General features: G+C 36.3%; 1 protein-coding gene across 3 annotated transcripts in view; it reads left to right on the forward strand.

Moving 5' to 3' along the window:
• LOC757170 (trichohyalin) overlaps window positions 1-21,670 on the forward strand; it is a 41,297-nt gene extending 19,627 nt beyond the window's left edge. The window contains exons 18-37 of one of the 3 annotated variants that reach the window (XM_030977161.1): window positions 12-220; window positions 825-985; window positions 1,812-1,934; window positions 2,781-2,801; window positions 4,732-4,783; window positions 5,725-5,980; window positions 6,681-6,833; window positions 7,470-7,697; window positions 9,356-9,487; window positions 10,480-10,695; window positions 11,056-11,187; window positions 11,422-11,486; window positions 12,199-12,292; window positions 13,478-13,506; window positions 14,021-14,157; window positions 15,171-15,330; window positions 15,717-16,074; window positions 16,981-17,135; window positions 17,933-17,947; window positions 18,230-21,670. In XM_030977161.1, the coding sequence (XP_030833021.1) occupies window positions 12-220; window positions 825-985; window positions 1,812-1,934; window positions 2,781-2,801; window positions 4,732-4,783; window positions 5,725-5,980; window positions 6,681-6,833; window positions 7,470-7,697; window positions 9,356-9,487; window positions 10,480-10,695; window positions 11,056-11,187; window positions 11,422-11,486; window positions 12,199-12,292; window positions 13,478-13,506; window positions 14,021-14,157; window positions 15,171-15,330; window positions 15,717-16,074; window positions 16,981-17,135; window positions 17,933-17,947; window positions 18,230-18,257 (2,724 nt within the window). In that variant the 3' untranslated portion in view covers window positions 18,258-21,670. The remainder of the gene's footprint in view (window positions 1-11; window positions 221-824; window positions 986-1,811; window positions 1,935-2,780; window positions 2,802-4,731; window positions 4,784-5,724; window positions 5,981-6,680; window positions 6,834-7,469; window positions 7,698-9,355; window positions 9,488-10,479; window positions 10,696-11,055; window positions 11,188-11,421; window positions 11,487-12,198; window positions 12,293-13,477; window positions 13,507-14,020; window positions 14,158-15,170; window positions 15,331-15,716; window positions 16,075-16,980; window positions 17,136-17,932; window positions 17,948-18,229) is intronic. The other 2 variants (XM_030977162.1, XM_030977163.1) reach the window with 2 other exon arrangements.
• Window positions 21,671-22,090: the final 420 nt, after the last annotated feature.

A 22,090-nucleotide genomic window follows, 5' to 3' on the forward strand; every position in this document is an offset into this window, starting at 1 on the left:
CCTCTGTACAGCTTGAGGCCAGCACCCTCCAGCTCTCGCTCCGTGCCAAGTTTGCCGATGACACGGAGGTCAGGAGTCGTGACCTTGACGAGCAGGTCAGGTCAATGAATGACCTCAACCAGATGCTGGGAGAGAAAGTGAGCAGGCTTGAGAAGGATAAGGCTGAACTGATGATCAGGACGCCCAAGGAGGATTGGGTGCCTAAGTTCGACTATGACACGTGAGTTCAACTCTATACCTATACCCACCGATCTGATGTAATAACTCGCATGCAGCTTGCCAAGATAATGAGGGGGGGGGAGAAAGATGTTTTATACATTGTTAAATATCACTAAATGCGAGCGGTCTATGTAATGTGTAATTAGGTTGTGGAGAAAAACAAACAAGATCTGTCAGTGAATTGGGACATATTTAAATTTTTGTGATTGTGTTACTCTGCAATTAACTATCTCTGACAAATTGGGTCGCTCATGATGCAACAAGGGGTTTGTTTTGGGTACCGCCCCCCCCCCCTTTTTTTTTAAATCTTACTTTTTTGTTGTTGAGAGTTAGAACAAGTTTCTTTGAAAATAACTTGAAATACTGCAATATGTTCCATGTATGCGCTTTGCAAGTAAGATGTGGTGACATGTTTCCTACTTATAATTTATTTATTGAAAAGGGGGAGGGAGAGGGTGTACATTTCAAAAGGTGAGGGAGGAAGGATAAGAAGGAAATACAGGAATTTTATAATTTATTAATATATTATTTCAAGAACTCTCTGTTTTGTATTTCAAAAAGTAAAACAATCCTGCCTGTGATGACTTTATCCCCAAATCATTCAGGATTGAGAAGGATAAGATCAAACTGGAAGCAGACTATGAGATCTTGAAGGCTGAGTATGCTGAGCTTGAGGCCAGACATCAGAAGTTCCTTCAGGACCATCTCTCCAGGACTCTAGACTCCTCAGGTCTAGGACTATCCCTCAGCAACCTGGATAGGAGAGGTAGGTCTAAAGTGGGGCTAGTAAGGAGTTGAAATAATTAAATAATATGGACTGGCCTTGAGGGAGATACAACATATATTTCACACACTAGACTCATATTGCCCGAGTCAAAGACGAGGGCAATATGGGTCTTGTGAGGGCAATATATGTGGTATCTCCCGAAAGTTAAGCCAGTCAATATTGTTATTGTTATCCAAATCAGACATCTAGAGCAAATACATAAATCAACCATGACAATCTCATAGAACTGAACAAACTTTGTCATACCAGCACTGTGCATCCAGTGCTTGACAAAATTTTCAATACACTGCAAACAGTGTACCTAATCTGGTGTGATTAGTACGTCACAACAGAGTGCGCGCAAAGTGCGCAAGTTCTCGTACTCGTATTAGATGCGCAATGAAAATGATAAAATACGGCGCTGTGAATATGAGACTTTATTTCCTGCTTTTTTAACACTTAAAGCCCTTTTAACACATTATATAGTAGTTTACCATTGTATGCACTTTTCCCCAAAAATTGTTTGTAGGACTAAATTTCATTCTCTCAAAGTGTTTTAGAAATTGGATTTGATGGGTTTGATCTGTAATTCCTAATCCTGTACATAAATTAACTGGTCCATGTATGTTTTACTCTCTGTTTTTTGTTCCTATCTTTATTTTCTCCCTCCCTATTTCATGTTACTCTTTTTCCCCCTTTTTCCCTTTTTTTATGTTTTTTTGTTGTTGTTTAATTACAAATACTGTCACCATCCCATTCTCTCTCCTGTTATCACTCTGCCTCTCACACTGTCTTGACTACTCTCCCTGTCCCACTATATATCCAGATGATCTGGGTGAGCTACGCAAGCTTCGTCAGGACAACAGCTCACTGGAGAGACAGGTTGAGGTGCTACGGGGTCAGAGCCACCTGACTGAGAACGGCAAGAAGAGGGCAGAGGATCGTTTACGTAAGAACCTCAGATTTAACTTTGTGACTTAACCATGATTGCAGGGACTTGCAGGGGTCAAGTGAAGAGTCCAAGAGGTCACCTTAATAATTTATACACCAGTATTATGACAGCTCAACCAAAGCCTTTTTTTTTAACACTTGTCTTGAAACCAATAGATGAAGCAATACCAATGTGTTCTTTTGATACTATTATTTCTGTTATGATTAAATTTAAAATTGTTACAAATGGAATATTCCAAGGAATTGTGCGTTATAAAGACATTGGTGATCTATGCAAATCCTGCAACTCTCTCCGAAACTTTGGAGTTCTTGGCATAACTGAGGTGTACTAATTTATCTTAATCCTATATCTCTTACATTAAATTAAGAATTGTTTCAAACAGTATTTACATGAAACTTTTGAATTATGTTGAATGAAGTCTTTAAATGCCAGAATAAGTAATCATGATTTAGAAATAAATAATATAGGAATTAGATTTATCATTTTCAACAAAAATGAATCATTCAGTGTCAGTTAATTTGATATACAAAATCGTCATTATGTAAATAACAGAAAGAGATATGAAGTATTACATGTTTATAGTCATCATAATATAAATAATTTAGAGCAATTGTTACTCTTAAGAGTTTTACGGGAATATTTACAGGATTCAACATAGTTGTAAACGGATCCTTGCTACTATTTCATACTCATAGCAAATCCAAAACACCATTTGTATATTTACCCCCCCCCCCCTCCCCCCATCCCTTCCTCACCCTATCCTTATATGCATGTACATTGCGATGTAATGCAATTCTTCCTGATCTCATATATATTAATGCATGCCATCATTGCTGGTCACAGTTCCCAATACACCTCAGAACAGTAAGTAATAACTACATTTGCACCAAATAACAAAACAAAAAAATATAATCTGCACAGTTTTGGTTTTATACTGATTTGTTTTTACTTGTATATGTCTTATATATTTATGTACATTATTGCACAGGCAGATGGGAAAATGTAAAGTTTGCCTTTAACTTGCAAAATAGTTGTTATGTACATGTAGTTATTAGATTTGCACATAATACTTTATAATTTATTACAGTACAATTTATTCTGAAACAAACTAATTGTCAAGCACAGCCTCAGGAATTCAGAAAATGAATAAGCAATGAATGACAAACATCAACTTTATGTAATGTTTGCTTGCGGTGTTATTTTGTTTTTTGTTCTGCTAGATTAGGTTGCTTTAAATGTAGTGAATTAGTTAATTGGGCAGCATAATTAATGTTATAATGTTAAAAAGAAAGTAATTGTTTGTGGTGAGAAGAGGATTTGGCCTGCAATGCCCATCTTGGTATTTCATTGAGCTTGAAGATCCTCATATCAAAGTTTTCTGCAGATTTTTTTTCTTCTCTCTTTAATATCTGCTCTCTAGTCTCTACTTCTTCTCTTCATGTTTATAGAATCTGTCTGTATGTCTCTTTTATCTTTCCTATCTCTACACATATTGTTATACTTCTCTGTCTATCTGTCTGTCTCTCTTTTTCTCTCTCTTCATCTCTCTCTCTCTCTCATTCTATCTTGCTCTCTCTCTCTCTCATTCTATCTTGCTCTCTCTCTCTCTCTCTCTCACTTTCTCTCTTATTCCATCCCTGATCTCAAACTCCTTTCTTCCTCATTACCGTTTAACTTTAGCTATTATGATACAATCCTCTTCTTCTCTGTCCCCCTCCCAGCTCCCAGCCAATTCTCACAATTGCCTGCTTCTTCCTTTATTTTTTGTAAATTCCAGATTCACTTTTAATTTAAAGGCTATGCTCGCTCTCTTTGATTTTGTTATATATTGGGAGTGATGATAAATTGTACTTGTAAAAATTGAACCGATTACAAATAGCCAAGTAAAGAGATATGTGTGTGTTTTACCAAGGTGCAATTTTAGTCCGTTTGAAATGAGATTTGATACATGAAGGAAACATGAGTTTACTTTAATAACATGCCTAATAGTTGTATTGGACTGTGACCAATACTAATGATAAAACAACAATTCTACATCTTGTGAATAAGGCCATATAAAGCAAAAAGGACATATATTTGCAAAGATGATGAGTATATGAATGAGGGTTACTAATAATGATAAAACAAAACATTACCGGGGAAAAATGAATTCTTAGTTGTTAAAAATGTTTACCATTTGCTTGATAAATCAAGACGTCTTTTGCAGTAATCATTGCTGATTGTCATGCTATAGGTATACGAGTGATGATGATGAAGGGAGATTGGCATGATGATCATTTCTGTGTGTACGTTCAGAGTAAAATCTCTGACATACAATATAAAGTCAGGATACAGCCCTCTTATTGTATGATGCATGTATTAAACTTGGCAAGGGCTAAACTAGAATGTATTCCAGAGAACCAGATATACACATGTACTGTATGATGAGTAGTTGCATACACACTAATATCCCCTCTTAACTCGCTTACAACATCATATGCCATCGTGACAGCTCCTCTGTAGTCAAGTTCCTACCTTATCAGAATTCCTTCCCTCAACCCTGACTATACCTATACCTAATCATAACCCTAACCTAACCTATATGTTCGACAAGAAACAGCCCAAAATAAATACTGCAGTATGATAGTTGTTGAGACACCCTAACTCAATCAAGCATGTTATTATTTTCAATGGCACATCTGTACCAACCAGCTCAAACTCAAATGATGGCAAGGCTTTTTTTTCCTGCTCTCTTTTTGAACAAGTTTTCAACTTCATGCCTATTCATTTTGTCATTTTGCACTTGCTTATACAGGTCAGATAGAGGGTGAACTGATGGAACTTCAAGGAAAAATGTCAAATGAAAGGTAGGTATTCTTTTAGGAAACTTTAAAATGTAATATAGAGGGTTTTAGCTTAGACCCATCAGCGGACTATCAGTAATAGGTTCGTTGACGGAAAATAAATTGATTATTGAACATACACCTGACTGCTAAGAAAGCAAGTAAAACCTGTCTATAATTACAGAAAAGTGGTCTTTCAAGGCAGGTGGTTTTAATGTATAAGTTCCTTAAAATGTGGTCTTTGTAGACAGGTGGTCTTTCTATACAGCTGGTCACTAAAGCAGGTTTGACTGTATTTGTTTGTTGATTTGCAATGTATGGACCCATGTCTTTATACCCTGCATTGGGGACTTTGTAACTGAGGAATAATGATTGAACTGTATTGGATACTTATCTAGTTCAGCGGTCAGCGTGAATCCCAATAATTGTAGTCCTGCCAAGTTAAAAATGTATACTTTGTGGAGATGAATGATCTTATATTAAACCATGTTTTATAGAATTGTACATTTACATGTATACTTAGAGGTAAACGTGAGATAATGAAAGCTCTTCTTTGCATTAGAAACTTCATCAATGCATTACAAGTATACAGTAGGCTTGCGGTTGCACCATGTGAGAGAGCAGGAGGATTGGGGAGTCCTGGAAAGGACTGTTGGTAGTCTTTCTTTCTTGAGTGTGTGTAGTCCTGAAAAAGACTGTTGGTAGTCTTGAAAAAGACTGTTGATTATCTTTCTGAGCTCATACTTCTAAGGAGAACTATAGTGCCGGTTGGAGAGGATGGGTACTAGGAGTGGCTCAACGTTTCAAACAGGTTGACTACCGTAATGCTCCATGTATAAGACGCACTTTTTTGCCGCCAAAAAAATTGATAGTCAGGGGGTGTCTTATACAAAGAGATTTACGGTATCCGTCGTCAGCATTACAAGTAGTCGTCTTAAAAAAAATTGCACACTAATTAATAACAGGGAGCATAACCGGTACATCGCTGACCTGGAGATTGAGACCCTTCTGCGTGCCCAGCTGGACGAACACAAGCAGATCATCAAACAGCTCCAGACGGAGGTTGCTACCAAGAACGTTGCTCTGGAAAATGTTACCTTCGGTATGGAAGACAGGATGGTTGATAAGGCTCGTGAGATGGAGAGGGTCATCAAGGAGAGGGATGAGCATAGTGATGCAAGGAGGAGGCTGGAGCAAGAGAAACTGGTTCTAGAAATTAAGGTACAGTCAAACCTGCTTTAGTGACCACCCGTCTACAACAAGCACATTTTTTGTTTCCCTTGAAAATGGTTACTCATTGAAACATGTACTAAATGAACCTGTCTACAAAGACCACCTGTCTACAACAAGCACAGTTTTTGTGTCTCCCCTGGGTGGTCGCTGTAGACAGGTTTGCTGTACAATAAAACCTACTTTAGCAACCACTTTTGTTGAAAGACCACCTGCTTTATCAAGACCAAATTTTTCATCTCTAAAGAAGTTATACACAGGTTCATTGTATATTTACAAACAGTATTCATAAATTGCTGATGGAATTATGCATTCAGAAGCAGTTTTATGAATATCTGCAGACTTATTGCCTCTTTTGGGGTCGTCTTATTATTTGTTGATTCATTATAGCAGTGATATGCTTATCAAATTGATAATTTAAGACTTTTTGTAATTGAATTTAATTGTCTGTCCTTAAATTGCTCATAGATGGTTCATGAGATACGTCATAGTAGAGGGAGAAGCTCACAAAACAAGCTTCTATAGTTTCGGTAGATTTTGATTGTATTATACTGTCCTATGTACATTTCCATTCTTCTTTGATGTCTTAAATCTGTTTGCCTGCATCCTTTTCAATGACCAGAAGCTGCTGTTTGAGTAACTACAGTTTGAAGTTGTTTCTAAATGTGAAATAATTTCATTTTCATTGTAGATCAAGGAACAGAAGATGCTCTTGGAGCAGCTGAGAGACGAGAAACCAAGATTATTGCAGGAGAGGCAAGGTGAGATTAGCAGTCTCCAGGAGCAACTCATGAGCGCCAACAAGAACGTCAGGAAAATGGAAAATGATGTCCGAAATCTTGAGGTAGGAAATTCTCTCTTTGGTATTGATTTTTTGTTGTTTGAACAATGAGGAGACAAAGTAGAATGACAGTAGATGAGAAATAATAGTTATGGTTATGATGGTACATGGGTTGATGACATTAATGAGGAACATTTACAAGGTACATGATGAATTTACTTGTGTATATAACAAAGAAATAATGTGGAGATATCGATGTCTAGTGGACAAGTACCTGGAATATGGATCAAAAGGTCTGTGGTTCAAATCCCAGCCACAGCACTAGTAACCTTCTGCAAGAAAGTAGTCTTCTTTTGCCGATGTCAACCTTTGTGCAGTAAATGAATACCTGGTAAGAAAAGGAATCCATTAATACTTTCAGACAGTGACTATAAGTAGCCCAGTGTTTAATACTTAGATGTTTAATACTTGGATTTCACTAGCCATTGAAGTTAATGGCTAGTGAAACATAGACTTAACTCCTTAAGGCCCAAGTGCTCTGTGACACATTAACCACTTTATCTCAAAATGGCCAAATGGAGTTACGTCTTTGTGTCACTGACCCCTAGAACTGTATGTTCACATTGTGAATGTAACTGTTGGCAATTATCATAAATTCCTTGAGGAAATTAATGATAAAGATGAATCATCTCTCTTCAGGAGCAACTGTCAGACAAGGATCACCAGCTGCGTAGGTTCCAGCTGAGTCAGTCCTCAGAGATCGAGGGTATGCATGAGGAGGCTACCAAGCAGATCAAGGAGCTACAGCTCCAGCTCATGAAGAAGGAGAATGAAGGATCTGAGATGAGGCAGGAGCTGAACAGGAGGGAGGATGAAATGAGACAGGTTCTCCAGGGAAAGACCAAGCAGGAGCTGGAACTGGATCAGGTATAGAATGATTGAATTGTCTAAAGATTTATTCATTGATTCATTTATTTATTTATTTATTTATTTATTAATCTGTTCATTTACTCACTCATTAAAGTTGTTGGTCTAATTCAATTGTTGATTTTTTAACTGATAGATTTATTACTCACTTGATAATGTATTAGGATTGATGGTGTATGAATTGTCTGATGGAAGTAAGTGATCAATTTGAATGATTACTCACTTGAAGGAATGAAGTGATTGTGGGAGTTTATATGATTACCAATCAATCCATAAATAGCATGTATTGTATGCTATAATTCCCTTAAAGAGCAATTTGTCAGTTCCGTAAATTGATATAGTGTTGATTCCATCGTCCGTCTTTCAAACGTATTGTAATGCTACAAGAATAGTGAAGCATGCCTCTGTTGTGCACTGTTCAGAAACAGAAAGGAAAGAAACATAACATTTATGTCTTTAGCATCAAACAATTCCCAAAAAGTGTAGTAAGGTATCTTTCGACGAAAGTGACCATGCATGTCACATTTGTATGCCTAGATCAAGGGTGAAGCTGGCTGAATAACAGAGTGTCTTGCAGAGCTGCCAAGTAGTACGTTTTTTTAACGTATTAATACGTTTTTTGGGGGGAAAATACGTCTGTACGTTTTGCTGTGCCAAAATACGTTTTTTGAAAGTTTCGAGTATGGCTGTGCGAACGTGGCTAGCGGCTGGCTGTGAGAACCAGCGTATGCATAGTTTTGCTATTGCTTTGTGTTGGCGATTCCTGCAGCGCGCACGCATGTACATTGCACACAATACAGGGGATGTACACCACTAAAAGACGAGCACATTTCCCCAGGCCATGCATACACACGCTGATGACATATCAGTGCACTGCACTACACACACAGTGTCAGTACAAGAAAGTCCCGATCTTACTTCCAAAAATCCATTCCAAAAGCCAAATTTTGCTGTCAAAAATGCGGAATCAGGGCCATATTTCCAAAGCTCACGGGGGTTTAGCCCAGTTTTAAGAAACAGCTTCACCTAAAAAGCGCTAAAAATCAAGAAATCAGCGATTTTGTTACCAGTTTTTTCGCCTATCGCAAGCCCTTCGAGTGTGATGGTAATCATGGTATCTTCAAAAAGTCAAATGAAAAACGAACACCGGACCTGCTGATGCATTGACTTTATGTACAAAGTTGATTGCAATTCTAGACTTGCCTTGATTCGACCGCAATGAAGCACCAATGGGTGCCCCAACTTCGGCAAAGAACATCATCGTGTGTTGCGCCGCAATTCAGCGGCCCTCGTACTCATCGACTTAAATTCTTATAGTTTTAAATAATGGATTTTTCTGATAAAGTAGGTAAATATATTTAACAAATCATATTTTTTTATATTTTTTTTTTATTAATTTTTTTTTTTTTTTTTTTTTTTTTTCAAGTGACAGGTCGGCAGCTCTCAATGATAGAAAGCGTTTTTATTCAAAAAAACATGATTGCAGTAGCATTTTATAGGGAAAAAACGTAAAACAGGCAAAAAATGTTTTTTCACCTAAAAATATGGTTTTTCAAGCTGAATAATATGTTTTTTGAAAGTGACAGGTTGGCAGCTCTGGTCTTGCAGTTGATGGCGAGAAGTGCAAATGAGAAAAAATTTCATTCCATTCTTTCTAGATCCGTGGTGAAGCTGGAAGAACAGTAGAACATCTGACAAGCATCGTTGAGAAGCAGGAAGGTGAGATCATTCGACTGAGGAGTCAAGTAGAAGATAAGATGGAGGAGCTAAGAAGATTCAGAACAGCACAGGTATGTAGGATTCATCTATAAAATTAAAAAAATTAAATGAATAAAATATATACATTAGTACCACAAGACATAAGGGTAAGCCCCATTTTACTACAGTCAAACCTGCTTTAGTGACCACCTGTCTACAAAGATCACTTTTTTTTTTCCCCTTGAAAATGGTTTCTCATTGAAACATGTACTAAAGGAACCTGTTTACAAAGACCACCTGTCTACAAAGGCCACTTTTTGTGTTTCCATTGGGCGGTCGCTATAGACAGGTTTGACTGTATTAATGATAATGCTAAATGTAACTGTAAATCGTTCCAAATTTGACCCCTAAAGTTTATGTGGCGATAGGTATTGGATATGCCACTAATGCAGGAAAAGTGCTGATAGCTTATTTTTTTATAAAACGGTATGGTTCGACCTCTAGCTCCGAATTTCTCTAATCATTGCTACATCCACTGCCTTGACAATTTCAAAATTTAGGAGACAGATTTGAGAATGATTTGTAGTTTTATCTATTATTGATTATTATCTGTAGAATGGGCCGTAATCTGTTTTACTTTTTTTTAATCCATGTGTTCTCAATCCAAGTGGTACTGATCTTGCCAAGCCTGGCAAGACAACCTTTCTGAATCTGTTGTGCAATCTCTAGCAAGTTTTTTAGATTATCATAGAGCGATGAAATAACATCATAGAATAAAGTTAGAATCACACATTTGATTACCAATACCTATTACAATTAAGTTAATTAATGCATTTGATGTCAAATAAAGGTTTTAAAAATGGCACATTTTTCTGAGATGATGCATTTTTGGTGAATGTGCATTAATTTGTGAAACTACAGACTCAGTCTTTATGTTTTCATGAATTCCATCATCTTGATAAAAATATATGAATTTTCTAATGTCAACTTGTCACCAACATGTATACAACCGTTCTACAATCAGTTCATAATTGACCCCTCTACCCCTACATGTACCCCCCCCCCCCTTCCCCTAACTCGACAGGAGAACGACATGGAATCACTAAAGCAGACGCTATCAGACACCAACAAGAAGTATGCCAGATTGCGGGATGAGAAGGAGATGAATGAGACTGAACTCCAACAGAGCGTTACGAGACAGCTCCAAGAACTAAGGAGAGAGATGGACAGGAAAGAACAACTCATCAAGAACATGACCGATGAGCTGGAACAAGAGAGGATTCAGAAGCCAAAATTAAAAGTGAGTTCTATTTTATTTTTCAGTGATTTTGATCTGACCATCAATTTGAGAATATGGTTGGTTGATTAAGCTTTGGGGTTATGGGAAATGTAGACTATGAAAGTTTAAAAGAATTATTCTAAATCCTCAATCCATTTTATTTGTGCAACTGAAATACAAAAGTTAAATGTACAAATACACAGTACAGTTAACAGGATGACTAAAGCATGTTTTAGAGCCCCTGTATGGATCACCATTGCACTGATTAGTCTCACTTCATTATCATGGCCTATAGTTGTTTGGGAGCTTTTCCAAGAACTACATGAACAAGTATAAGCCTGGTCACTGAATTTGGTCACTTTTTTCCAATTTTATTTTCAGGAGGCGATGAATGAGGTAGAACACGAGCTGACGAGTGTCAGGGCGGAGCTAGCTAAGGTCAACGGCACCATCAAGATCAAAGAGACTCAGATCCAAGACCAAGATAACCAGCTCAGGGACGCTCATGAGAAGGTAAACAATCCAGCTAGATTGAAATACGCAACCAGGGGTGGATCCAGGATCTTCCAAAAGGAAGGGGTGTGAAAAGGACAAAATTGCAAGCGCCAAGCCTTTAAGGCGTAGGGTCCGGAAAATGTTGAACCTTAAGATGCTCTATGGTACATTCTTAGGCATTTTTGAATGAGTAAACTGAATTTTCTTTTTTCACCTTTTTTCACTGTTGTTGTTATTATTATATCCTTACAGCATGACAACTTGATGAGAGAAAAGATGGAACTAAAAAGAAAAGTGGAATCAGAACAAGATAATTCGTAAGTGTTGAGTACTCTCCACCGTCATCGAATTTAAAGTGCCACTGTCCTACTTGTAGCTACTTGTGCCCTCTATAGGCGAACAATGCCTAATCGGTGACCATTGGTCCACCATGGTCCCCTTTTTTCTTATGTTAATTGAGAGCTGATTTGATGAGATTACCACCTGTCAGTGACCACGCAGGCCCAACTAGTGCAGACGGGCTTTAACACAACACCAATGTTTGAATAAAGAAAAAAACTCTTTTAGATAATTGATACCACCTAGAATGCTGAGAGGGAGAAGTGGATTATAACAGAGAAATATTAAGAGGACCAATACAATTATTTTCTGTCTGAATAACTTTTTTAATGACAGAATATTGTTTTACATTTCACTATGTGTCTATTGTCCCCATTGCCAGTCTGTGTGTGACTGTCTCTGGAGCAAGAGAGATAAAGAGGGATCAGAGAACAGTAGTCAATTAATTCATAGGGCTGGCTCCCACAGTAGATTGTAAACTTTTCCTCACAAATTACCCACATTAAAGGATATGGTAATTGCACTTCTTATACATATGAAGCAGCTGTATAGATGAAATGTCATGAGGTGGCTTATCCTTGATCTGAGAAGGAGCCCTTATTGTAACTTCCATGATCCCTTTGGGGCTATTCATCTAATCATTGAGAAACACCTGTTTAAATATTTTCTCTTTTCCTTCTTTGTTTATAGAAATGATGAGTTGAGAGAGTTGAGGAACAAACTGGATTTCCAGAAGAATGAACTGACTATCCTACAAGATATGAACAGAGCCATGGAAGGAAAGGTAAGTTGTTGGATAACTTTATTGTGTATTCATTCATTTTTGTTCTATTGGGGAGGGCTCTAAGCATGACTAATGTGTGGAGCAGGAATAGCTGCTTCCCCCTCCTCCGAATAATAATGAGAAATTTTGTGGGGGACAACTAACATTCTGCCAGTCAGCTCATGTACATGATATGTATTTTCTTCATTCTGTTGACTTATTGTTAAATTGGAGCCAGAAGGGCGTTAACTCATATACAGTTTTTTAACAGTATGTACTTTAACTCCTGCCCACCCCCCCCCCCCCCACCCACCCGAACTAGCGGGATTTACAAACGGGAAATTGATTGCAGTTTGCTGTAAGATCATGTAATATTAAAAGAAGTTTGCATTTTGAAGCAGTTTCCTAAAGAAAGTTTTTTTAAATGGTGTATGCATGCAATTTAACTACTTCTATTTTGAGTCTTGGCCCAAAGACATTCTAAAGGTACATGAATAAAATAGACAATCGATAGGAAAAGACTTTTTGATGTACACAGTTTGTGATGTTATACCGGTACTTGATCTGTAAGAAAAGGTGCAGGGAGCTTAATTTATTTCCGCAACATCTTTGTTTTTCCACCAATTTTCTTCTGTAAGAAATATGCCAAAGTTAGATTTAAAGAACCCAATGGGATATTGAAGGTAAGATGGAATGTGACTCTGTTTTCTTGTAGATGTCTTGGACATGTCTTCTCTAGAGACTGATTGTGTGAGGTTTCTCTGCCGTACGATTCAATATATGAAACAAGTTTGCTGGGACTTTGCTGTATGTTTTCCTCTAGGGTTTCATGACAATGGTTTCAATGATATTGGGATTTCTTGGCTTCTTTTTTTATTTCATCCTGGATTTTCTTTTGCTGTCCACTATGATTTGAGAGATTGAAGGGATTTCAACCAAGCATTGAGCATGCAATTTGATATGATTTTGTTGTAGATGGGGTCATACAGTGTATGATTAGCTCTTTGTTCTTTTTAGCACTTTCAAATGACATTGTGCAGTTGTAAATGTTATTTTCTACTGTGTTTGAGAGTTATAAGTTGAATGTTCATCTTTACTTTCCACTGGGGTTTTTTTCCTGTAAATCTGCAACATAATGAATTGCCAACTGAGGTCATTGTGGATTACTTGCATTTTTCAAATTAATTTTGTTTGTTCATTTTACAGTCTGAGGATGGCAATTTGAAAGTAAAGAGGTAAGTTGTTGTTTTGTTTGCCTTGAATTATTTATCATTCGTTCAGGAAGTAATTTAAACAAATTCATGATAATGATACAATAACATGTTTTTGTCAGTGCATGACATTTTGTGTCAAATGTAATTGCTTTTAAAGCCCCACTGCACTACTTATAACTACTTGCGCCCTCTATATAGCAAACAATGCCTAATCGGAGACCATTGGTCCCCCATGATCCCCTTTTTCTTATGTTAATAGAGAGCTGATTTGATGAGATAACCACCTGCCACTGACCATGCAGGGAGGTCTAATACCTCCTGGCAACACTGGTGCTATGGGGCTTTAAAGCTTCATCAATTTATCATTTCCAAATCAGTTAACAGTACATTAATTGATGTCAAGATGGCACGGAGATCAAACAATAGAAAAAATGATAAAGTTATTTGATCTCATTGTGTGACTTTGAGTTATCTTGTGGTGTTTAATTGTTTTCTTGTGTTTCCCCTCCCACACACGCATGAATTGCGAGTACAGGTATGAGGATAAAGCCAAAGGTTTTCAGGAAGAGATTGGTAACCTGAACAGACTGGTGAACAACCTTCAGAACAGAAACAAGCGATTGGAAGAAAGCAAAGATAATCTGATGAAGGATATGGACTCGCTCCGGGATGGTAAGAACTTCTAGGATATAGTATGTGGAGTCTTGAGTGATGGTGTAATATTTTAATAGAATTTTTATTTTTAAAGCCCCACTGCACTACTTATAGCTACTTGCGCCCTCTATATAGCAAACAATGCCTTATCAGTGACCCAACGTCCCCATGGTCCCCTTTTTCTTATGCTGATTGAGAGCTGATTTGATGAGATAACCACCTGTCAGTGGCCTTGCAGAGAGGTCTAATCCCTCCTGGCCAAACTTGTGCAGATAGGCTTTAAAGTGGTTAGGAAGATGATTAATTGCATGTGTAGTATGGCAAGGAGGAGGAGTAGGGGATAGAGGGTAGTAAAGATAATAGACCAATATTGGAAAGCATTGAAAGTTTAACAAGCAAGGTTAAGAAGACAAAAACCAAAAAAGCAGAGTAAAGAGAGAGAAGCGGAAGAAGATGTGATGAAGAAAATGGATGTAGAGAAAGTGAAAGGAACAGGAAAAAAGAAACAGAAAGGCTGAGGAAAGAGGATGATGATAAAAGAATAAAGAGAAATAATGACAAGTGGTAAAGAAAACAAAAGGACAAGAAGTTGAAGAAGATAAAAGAAAAGAGACAAGACAGAGAGGTAACAGGATGGGTAAAGAAAAATCACCACCAAGAATACAAACTAAACAAATATTCAACATATCTAGGGATCTCAGAGATTGTAGACGTCACTGTGTTCTCTCCTACAATGTACTTCAAAGTTATATTTATACATGCTGTTTATCATGGTTTGTGAAATAAAGACAAAATTAATGCCTATCTGCACTAGTTTAGCCAGGAGGGATTAGACCTCCCTGCATGGTCACTGACAGGTGGTTATCTCATCAAATCAGCTCTCTATTAACATAAGAAAAAGGGGATCATGGGGGACCAACGGTCACCACTTAGGCATTGTTTGCTATATAGAGGGCGCAAGTAGCTACAAGTAGTGCAGTGGGACTTAAAATCAAAAGAAATGAAACATGTCTTCCCCCTCTCCCCTGCAGAGAAATCCAAGTGCTCCAAGTGTGGTCGTCTGGAGAGCCAGTACCAGGAGGTGCTGACTGAGAAGGAGAACCTGGAGGAGGATAACGAGGAGCTTCACAAGGAGGTGGAAAACCTCAACAATCTGCTAACCCTCAAACAGAGAGACAGTGCCAAGGAGAGGTAAGAACTTATTACTAGACAGGATGTCAAACCACCACATTGCTGCAAACCGTTCCTTTTTTTGAAGGAGTGATTCCTACATAATGTAGTTTTAAAAAATTGCAGAATAGAGTTTGAGACACAAAGTTTGAGAGTTTAAAACAACAAATTGTTAATACTAGTATGCACAAGTAACAGGTAAGATAGTCTATGATTTATTTCTACAATTTTTTTCTCCAGTACTGTCCATGCTTGAACCTTCATTAGACATGCTGTACAAAGTTTAAATTTTAAAGATTTACCATTCTTTTGTTATGGGGGAAGGTAATTTTGTCAAATGTCATTGTAAAATTACAAAAGTTACAGAAATACATATAATTTTTTTTTCCTCCTTCTTTGTTCAACAGTCTAAAGGTAAAAGAGTCACCCTTAAAGAGAACTCCAAACTCTACCCTCTCCCTGGAACGCTCTCAGACCTCCAGCAGGGCGTCGCCCATCTCTTCGACCACGCCCTCACCCAGACCTGGCTCCGGCAGAGCGGCCACACCCCAGCAGCTTGCCGCTGCTCTCAAGAGGCTTTCAGTCAAGCAAAGCCCGCAGGGAGGGGCAGCAGCAGGAGGAGGGGGCGAGGACAAACTAGCGCTGTCCCCGGAACCTAGGGAACGTAAAGGCCTCAAGGACCTGGGGAAGGCCAGTGGCTATGAGGATAGGAGGAAGTCACTCAACAGCATGGAGTCTAGGCTACAAGCACTCAGGAGCTCACAGGTAGGGACGGTTCTGTGTCTCTTATGGTGGCTTCTTGTATAGTACTTGTGTCTGTCACGCTGTGCCGTCTTGGTGCTCCAACGTTTGGACATGAACCATGTAAAAAAAAAATATATTACCAATGTTTACATTCTTTTTAAAGGGAAAGTCCACCCCCAAAATAAGTTTGTTTCGATAGAGGCAGAATAATAAGAAAATCAGGTGAGTGAAAGTTTGAGCAAATTCTGAATGAAAATAAGAAAGTTATGAATTATTGAAGTTGTGATCAATCAAATACAAATTGGCAACTCTGTGACTTATTATACGAGCTCTCCTTCATTTGCTTTGTGCATAATATTCCATAAAATCATGTTTTCTTCGTTATTGATGACGGAATATATATTTGTTCCTTGCAGGGGGAGTATAGAAACATATTTGCAATTATTATATTTAGGGTGCATGTATGGTTGAAATTTTTCTTGAGGGAAAATGAAAATTTTAGATTTTTTTAGTACTGAGCAAATGGAAGTTGAGCTCGCATGATACGTCATAGAGTTGCCAATTTGTGTTTGATTGATCACAACTTCAAAAATCCTAACTTCCTTATTTTTAATCGGAATTTGCTCAAACTTTCACTGACTTGTTTCTCTCATTTTTCTACTCCTATTAAAACTAACTTAATTTCAGGGTGGACTTCCCCTTTAAAAAAAATTGAACCTTGCAACATGTTGCCAATGTTAGGATTTATGGCTCATTTCCTTTCTAACATTCCTGGCATCTGATGCAATATGTTCATTCAACAAAAATGGACAAGGTGTGTGCAGATGTTCTTGCTTTTCCTGCTCATGCATCTGTTTAGGTTTTTAACCTGTAATCACAAAGTGGGGGCAGTTTTCACGAAAGGCTATCTGTTCTATTCTCATATAGGATAAGACCATCAAGGATATGAAGAAACCAGCTGTGAAACCAGATTTGAATTCGACAGGAGGAGATGGAGGAAAGAAGCAAGCTAGATTTGTCTTGCCATCAAGTAAAAAGTTTGAAAAAACCCTTGGCTCCACAGGAGGCTCATCTAGATCAAAGTAAGTACTTATAGCATTTTTTGTCTTCTTCTTCCCCTCATTTTTGTTCCTTTTAATTAATTCAACTGATGAGTTATACTATGGGAACCACTGCGCTGTTGTCAATTTTGTAACGTAATTCCCATCGTCAACCCTGGACCAAACACTACACCTAAGCCTAACCTGAAACCTAACTTTAAACCTAATCTAGAACTTGACAGCAACCCCATTTCTTTTGAAAAAAAATTAAGCATGGAGCAAATGTTCAAGTGTTCTGTAAATATGTACATTTAGTTTATGCATATAAATCAGTAGATGCTGATACTCCATACTAATAAAGTGACATCTCTCTTATTTGACTTTTTTTTCCTTTTTTTTCTTCCCCCAAACATGATAGAATCCATTTAATATCCTAGGGAACAATTTTTTTACTATTTTCCTTTTTGTTTGAAATTAATGAAAATAAAAAAGACATAATAGAATAACGATGCCTTATGTCAAGAATACATTATTTGAAATGTGAGCATGTTTGTTTTTGTCACTTTATGATAGATGTTTTGATACATAATAATAATAATCCTCAGTTTTTATACAGTGCTTATTACAATCACTAAGCGCTTCCAAATTTGGAGATTATTACCCTATGCAAGCAAAGAAAAACATTTTGTGTGTGTGTGTGGTGCTCTCTTCAAATTTATCAACTTTTAAAGTTGTAAATAAATGTACTCTGCTTTTGATTTAATGAGTTATTTTTTTTCTTAAGAATATTTTGATGACAAGTTTTTTTTTGTATTTGTCTTTGTCTTTTTCTTATACAGACTGAACAGCACAAGGTGAAGAAGAATTTTAAATGCTATTCAACCATATGCCTCAACATTTAATTTCATTTCTTGCATTTGCACACTGAAAAGCAACAAAGCAGGCCTTAAATTAAATTGTATTGTATTCAAAATTAAAGATCAAATGTTTCATATCATGTTGAGAACAAATTTATAATGTTACAACAATAAACAACAATCATGCATGTGTTTCTATCAATTTTATGTAATTTTGTAATAATTGTCTTTCATTGTTCCGTCTTTCTTTCTTGTATTTTATCTTTCTGAAACCTATAGGCCTCCAATGGATGATAATGAAGTGTAAAAATTGTAAAGTATTCTTGTTATGTGTTTTTTTCAAAATCCATCAATTTTTCTAATACATTCATACCAGCTCATGTGAATAATGATAATAATTGATTATTATATAAAAGTGCTTTAATACACACCCACGTTGTACACATAACTACCCAAATCACACGTCATTGTGTATATTTTGTTGGGTTGATGTTTTTTTAACTAACAATATCATAAGCTACAGGTACGGCAGAGTGGTGTTAAAACTATGCTAAATAAAGAATCGAAGAGCTGTTAACAGATTGCCAAGAATTTTGATACGAGTTAAGATTGTACATGCAGCATGATATATATACAGTATGTAGTGCCATCTGAACAATATACACACAGCTCCATGTATGTAAATTATTCATGATCAAATACAAGAGTGGCTTTTACAGCAGTAATTGCACATACTAATACCCAAGTCACAATGATGGGACTGACGCCAGACTGACAATAGACCAAACAAAAAAATACTTTACCCGAATGGCTAAGAGTCATTAGGTCTGGAGTTGGTGTTGTGCCTAGGGTTTAAAAGAAGCATGAATCAGAAAAAGTTTGGCAATGGATTTAAATCAAGCAGTGTGGCTTGCAAGTATGTGTACTCATTTATAGTGATTCCTCATTTTTTTAAATGATGAGATTATTTTTAACCAATGTGGAAATCTGCTTTGAAACTGAATGATGTAAGTACTCATGATAGTGACATACAATTATGTTCTCAACATCATTCCGGTGTTATCATTCTTGTGTTAGAACTCATTCAGTTCATGAATATATATAAGCCTTGAATCCCTTACTCAAGCATAAAGCATGATACAAATATTATGTTTGATTATAGTGCTTGTTTGGTTATCGCTGAAAATCAAACTATAGAATTAAAATAATTAGGCACATGAATTCAATATTATAAAGAAATATCTGATAATTCAAGAATTTCAGGACAATATTTCAATATTTTTTTATAATAGAGATTTTTAACATCTGTATCCCCCCATAGTGAAGTCAAGTTCTAGCGATTTCCAAGAGCATACAACATACAGGTTACAAAATTGTTATCACAAGCCGAGTGTTTGCAAAGAGTACTAATTTAATTTGATCATACTGCATACTAATACATGTACAATCATTATGGGTGCTGCTTGTGTGGAAATGCATATTATATGCCTCATTCTTCAAAAGGAGAATGTAATTCATTTTTTATACAATTTACATGTTTTTGTACCACATACATTATGTCACATTTTTGGAATCCCCAAGATTTGTCATGGATATTCCAGTGCACAGTTGCATTTTCTAACATTTTGGGCACATTCACAGATTTGGTTCAGTATATACTTAAAAAAACAAAGATACTCATTTTTATACAGTTTTTATATGACATATCATTTTTTTAATCATCAATGTTTTGTTGGGATAACTTTTCAATGGAAATAAAAATGTTGTTCCCTAACCATTTTTGAACATTCACTAATAATGCAATCAAAGTTTTTATATGAAACTCATTTTTATAGTTTGTCAGGTTTTTTTTATACCACATTTATCAGCTTTTGAATTCCCAATATTAAATCTAGATATGCAGCTGTATTTATATCACTCATTTTGTAATAATTTGTTTTAATTGCATTTGCTAACAGTTTGGTCACATTCACATACAGTGTTATTGGATTCAGAATGACTATGTTCTTTTTATGTCACTGTGCACTGCTATTGCAAGATGGTATTAAACCTGTATGACAAAAAATGCTTATGGCAAAAGAAGACCACATATTGAGGTCTTATGGATGGGGAAATTTATTCACAATGAGTATTTGTTTTTTGTTTTTAATCGCTGTAAGTGATCGATAAAAGTTTTTTTTTAAAGAGTGATGAATTTTTCATAAAGCAGAAAAATACATAATGCAGAAATTTACACAATGCAGAAAAATGCAAATTTATTTTATGCTCTTTAAATTTGCACCTTTGATTCAAAGCATTTTTCTGTGTATGGATGTTTGTATTAGTTTCTAGTTCATGTTGACTGCCATGTCCATGTTCATTACATTTGTATTTGCTGTTTCTCAATCAATGTTGGTTGATTGTCTTTTGAAATATTTTCTTATATTGTTTTCTTTGTATCAGTAGAGCCTAAAGAACAACAAAAGATAAGAGACAAAATTTATGCAGAACATTTAACTTGAGAGCAAAAATTATGCACATTTTTTATTAAACAGCCTTTTGCAACTTTCTACTATGCATTTTTTTTTCTCAGAATCTCTCAGAAGAAATGTGTACAGTAAATTCAGATTGTATACAGATGTAGCTCATAATGTGGACATTCATTAAAGGGGTGAACAAATATATTTGTACTTTATATTGAATGGCAAACTAATAATTATGTAGCACATACAAATGGATTTGTGATTGAACAAAGAGAAGGCATGCAGGCATGTGTTTTTTTTGTTGATAAAATGTAATAATTTGAATGTATTGCCTGCTTTTGTTTATATACAGGAGTGATCGTACAAAAAAAGTTGTATTGTTTGCAAGCATCAACATTTTTTGCTTGAGGATTTGATTTGTTTTTAAAGATTGTGTTTTTATCCCTGTAAGAGCCAGTATGATGACATAACCTTGCCAAATACTTGTTCACTTGCATTACAAGAAACGTTGTAAGCCGTCCTGTATAGTAGTAAGAATACATGTATACTTGAAGGTGTTAAGTTAATAAATCGACTCTTTATCATTGACAGAGTATATTATGCAAATGTAATCATTAAAAGAAATATTTATGAGCTAGGTGTATTCATATGATATTGGTCAGAAAATATAGGAATTAGTCAAGATACACTGTCATCCTAGGAGAATTGCACACATGTATATAGCATCATAATTTGTCATTGCCCCCCCCCCCCCCCCCCCACTCAGTTTTGTTTTTATTTGGGTTTTTTCCACCCATCTGTCTGACTGTCGGCACAATGAAAATGACATGGACAAAGGTCCAAGGTCATTTACTACTGAGGTGATACAGATGGAAACAGCATTGGAGGCAAAGTCAAAATCCCCAAGTTTAATTTGCTAAATCTTCATGCTCCAGTGCTCTCTTACTTTATTTTTATTCCTTATTTCCTTCAAAAAAAAAAATTATTGATTTTTCATACATGTATCATTGATATAGGTAATCTGGAGGCTCCAGGTTTTACACAAAGTATATATTGTATTCATTATTTTGTAATTTTAGGAAGATTTTTGACAAAGTCCGTCACAGGACTCAAATAGTTCTAAATTTGAAACCATTCTTTACAAAGCTTCTCCGTAAGTGTAGGAATCTAATAAAATACAATAATGATTTACCATTTCATTCAATAGACTTGTCTCACCCTTGATTTTCACATTTGAAATCCGTCCAAATCAACTAATGGTCTTTCTGCAGCTCAACAGCTGTGCATAGAATGGCATATCCTTATTACAGCTTCATCATGGATTGAATTGCAACATAACAATAAGGGAGTTTACAGATAGCACATGGTACAAATGACCCCAAATATCCACAGATCTTTTACACATGGAGAAGTTGCACTTTGAGCATATTAGAATAATAACTGCCAAAGTCCTAGATGTGCTTCATGAATACCTTTTGTTTGCCCTCTTGAAAAGAATACTTCTACCTGCGTATCATAGAACGTACCTTTGGTGCATAAATGAATAATGTTACATAACTTTCATGAGTGCATATCCAGTATTCATCTCTGTGAGTTTTACCTTTTTGATACAAATGACCTTTATCTGCCCATGTGCAGATTGTATCTGTAAACTCCCTTGTATAACAACAATTTTAAA

Source organism: Strongylocentrotus purpuratus, unplaced genomic scaffold (genome assembly GCF_000002235.5).
Source record: "Strongylocentrotus purpuratus isolate Spur 01 unplaced genomic scaffold, Spur_5.0 spur5_scaffold_9, whole genome shotgun sequence".
In the NCBI taxonomy this organism is placed as follows: domain Eukaryota; kingdom Metazoa; phylum Echinodermata; class Echinoidea; order Camarodonta; family Strongylocentrotidae; genus Strongylocentrotus; species Strongylocentrotus purpuratus.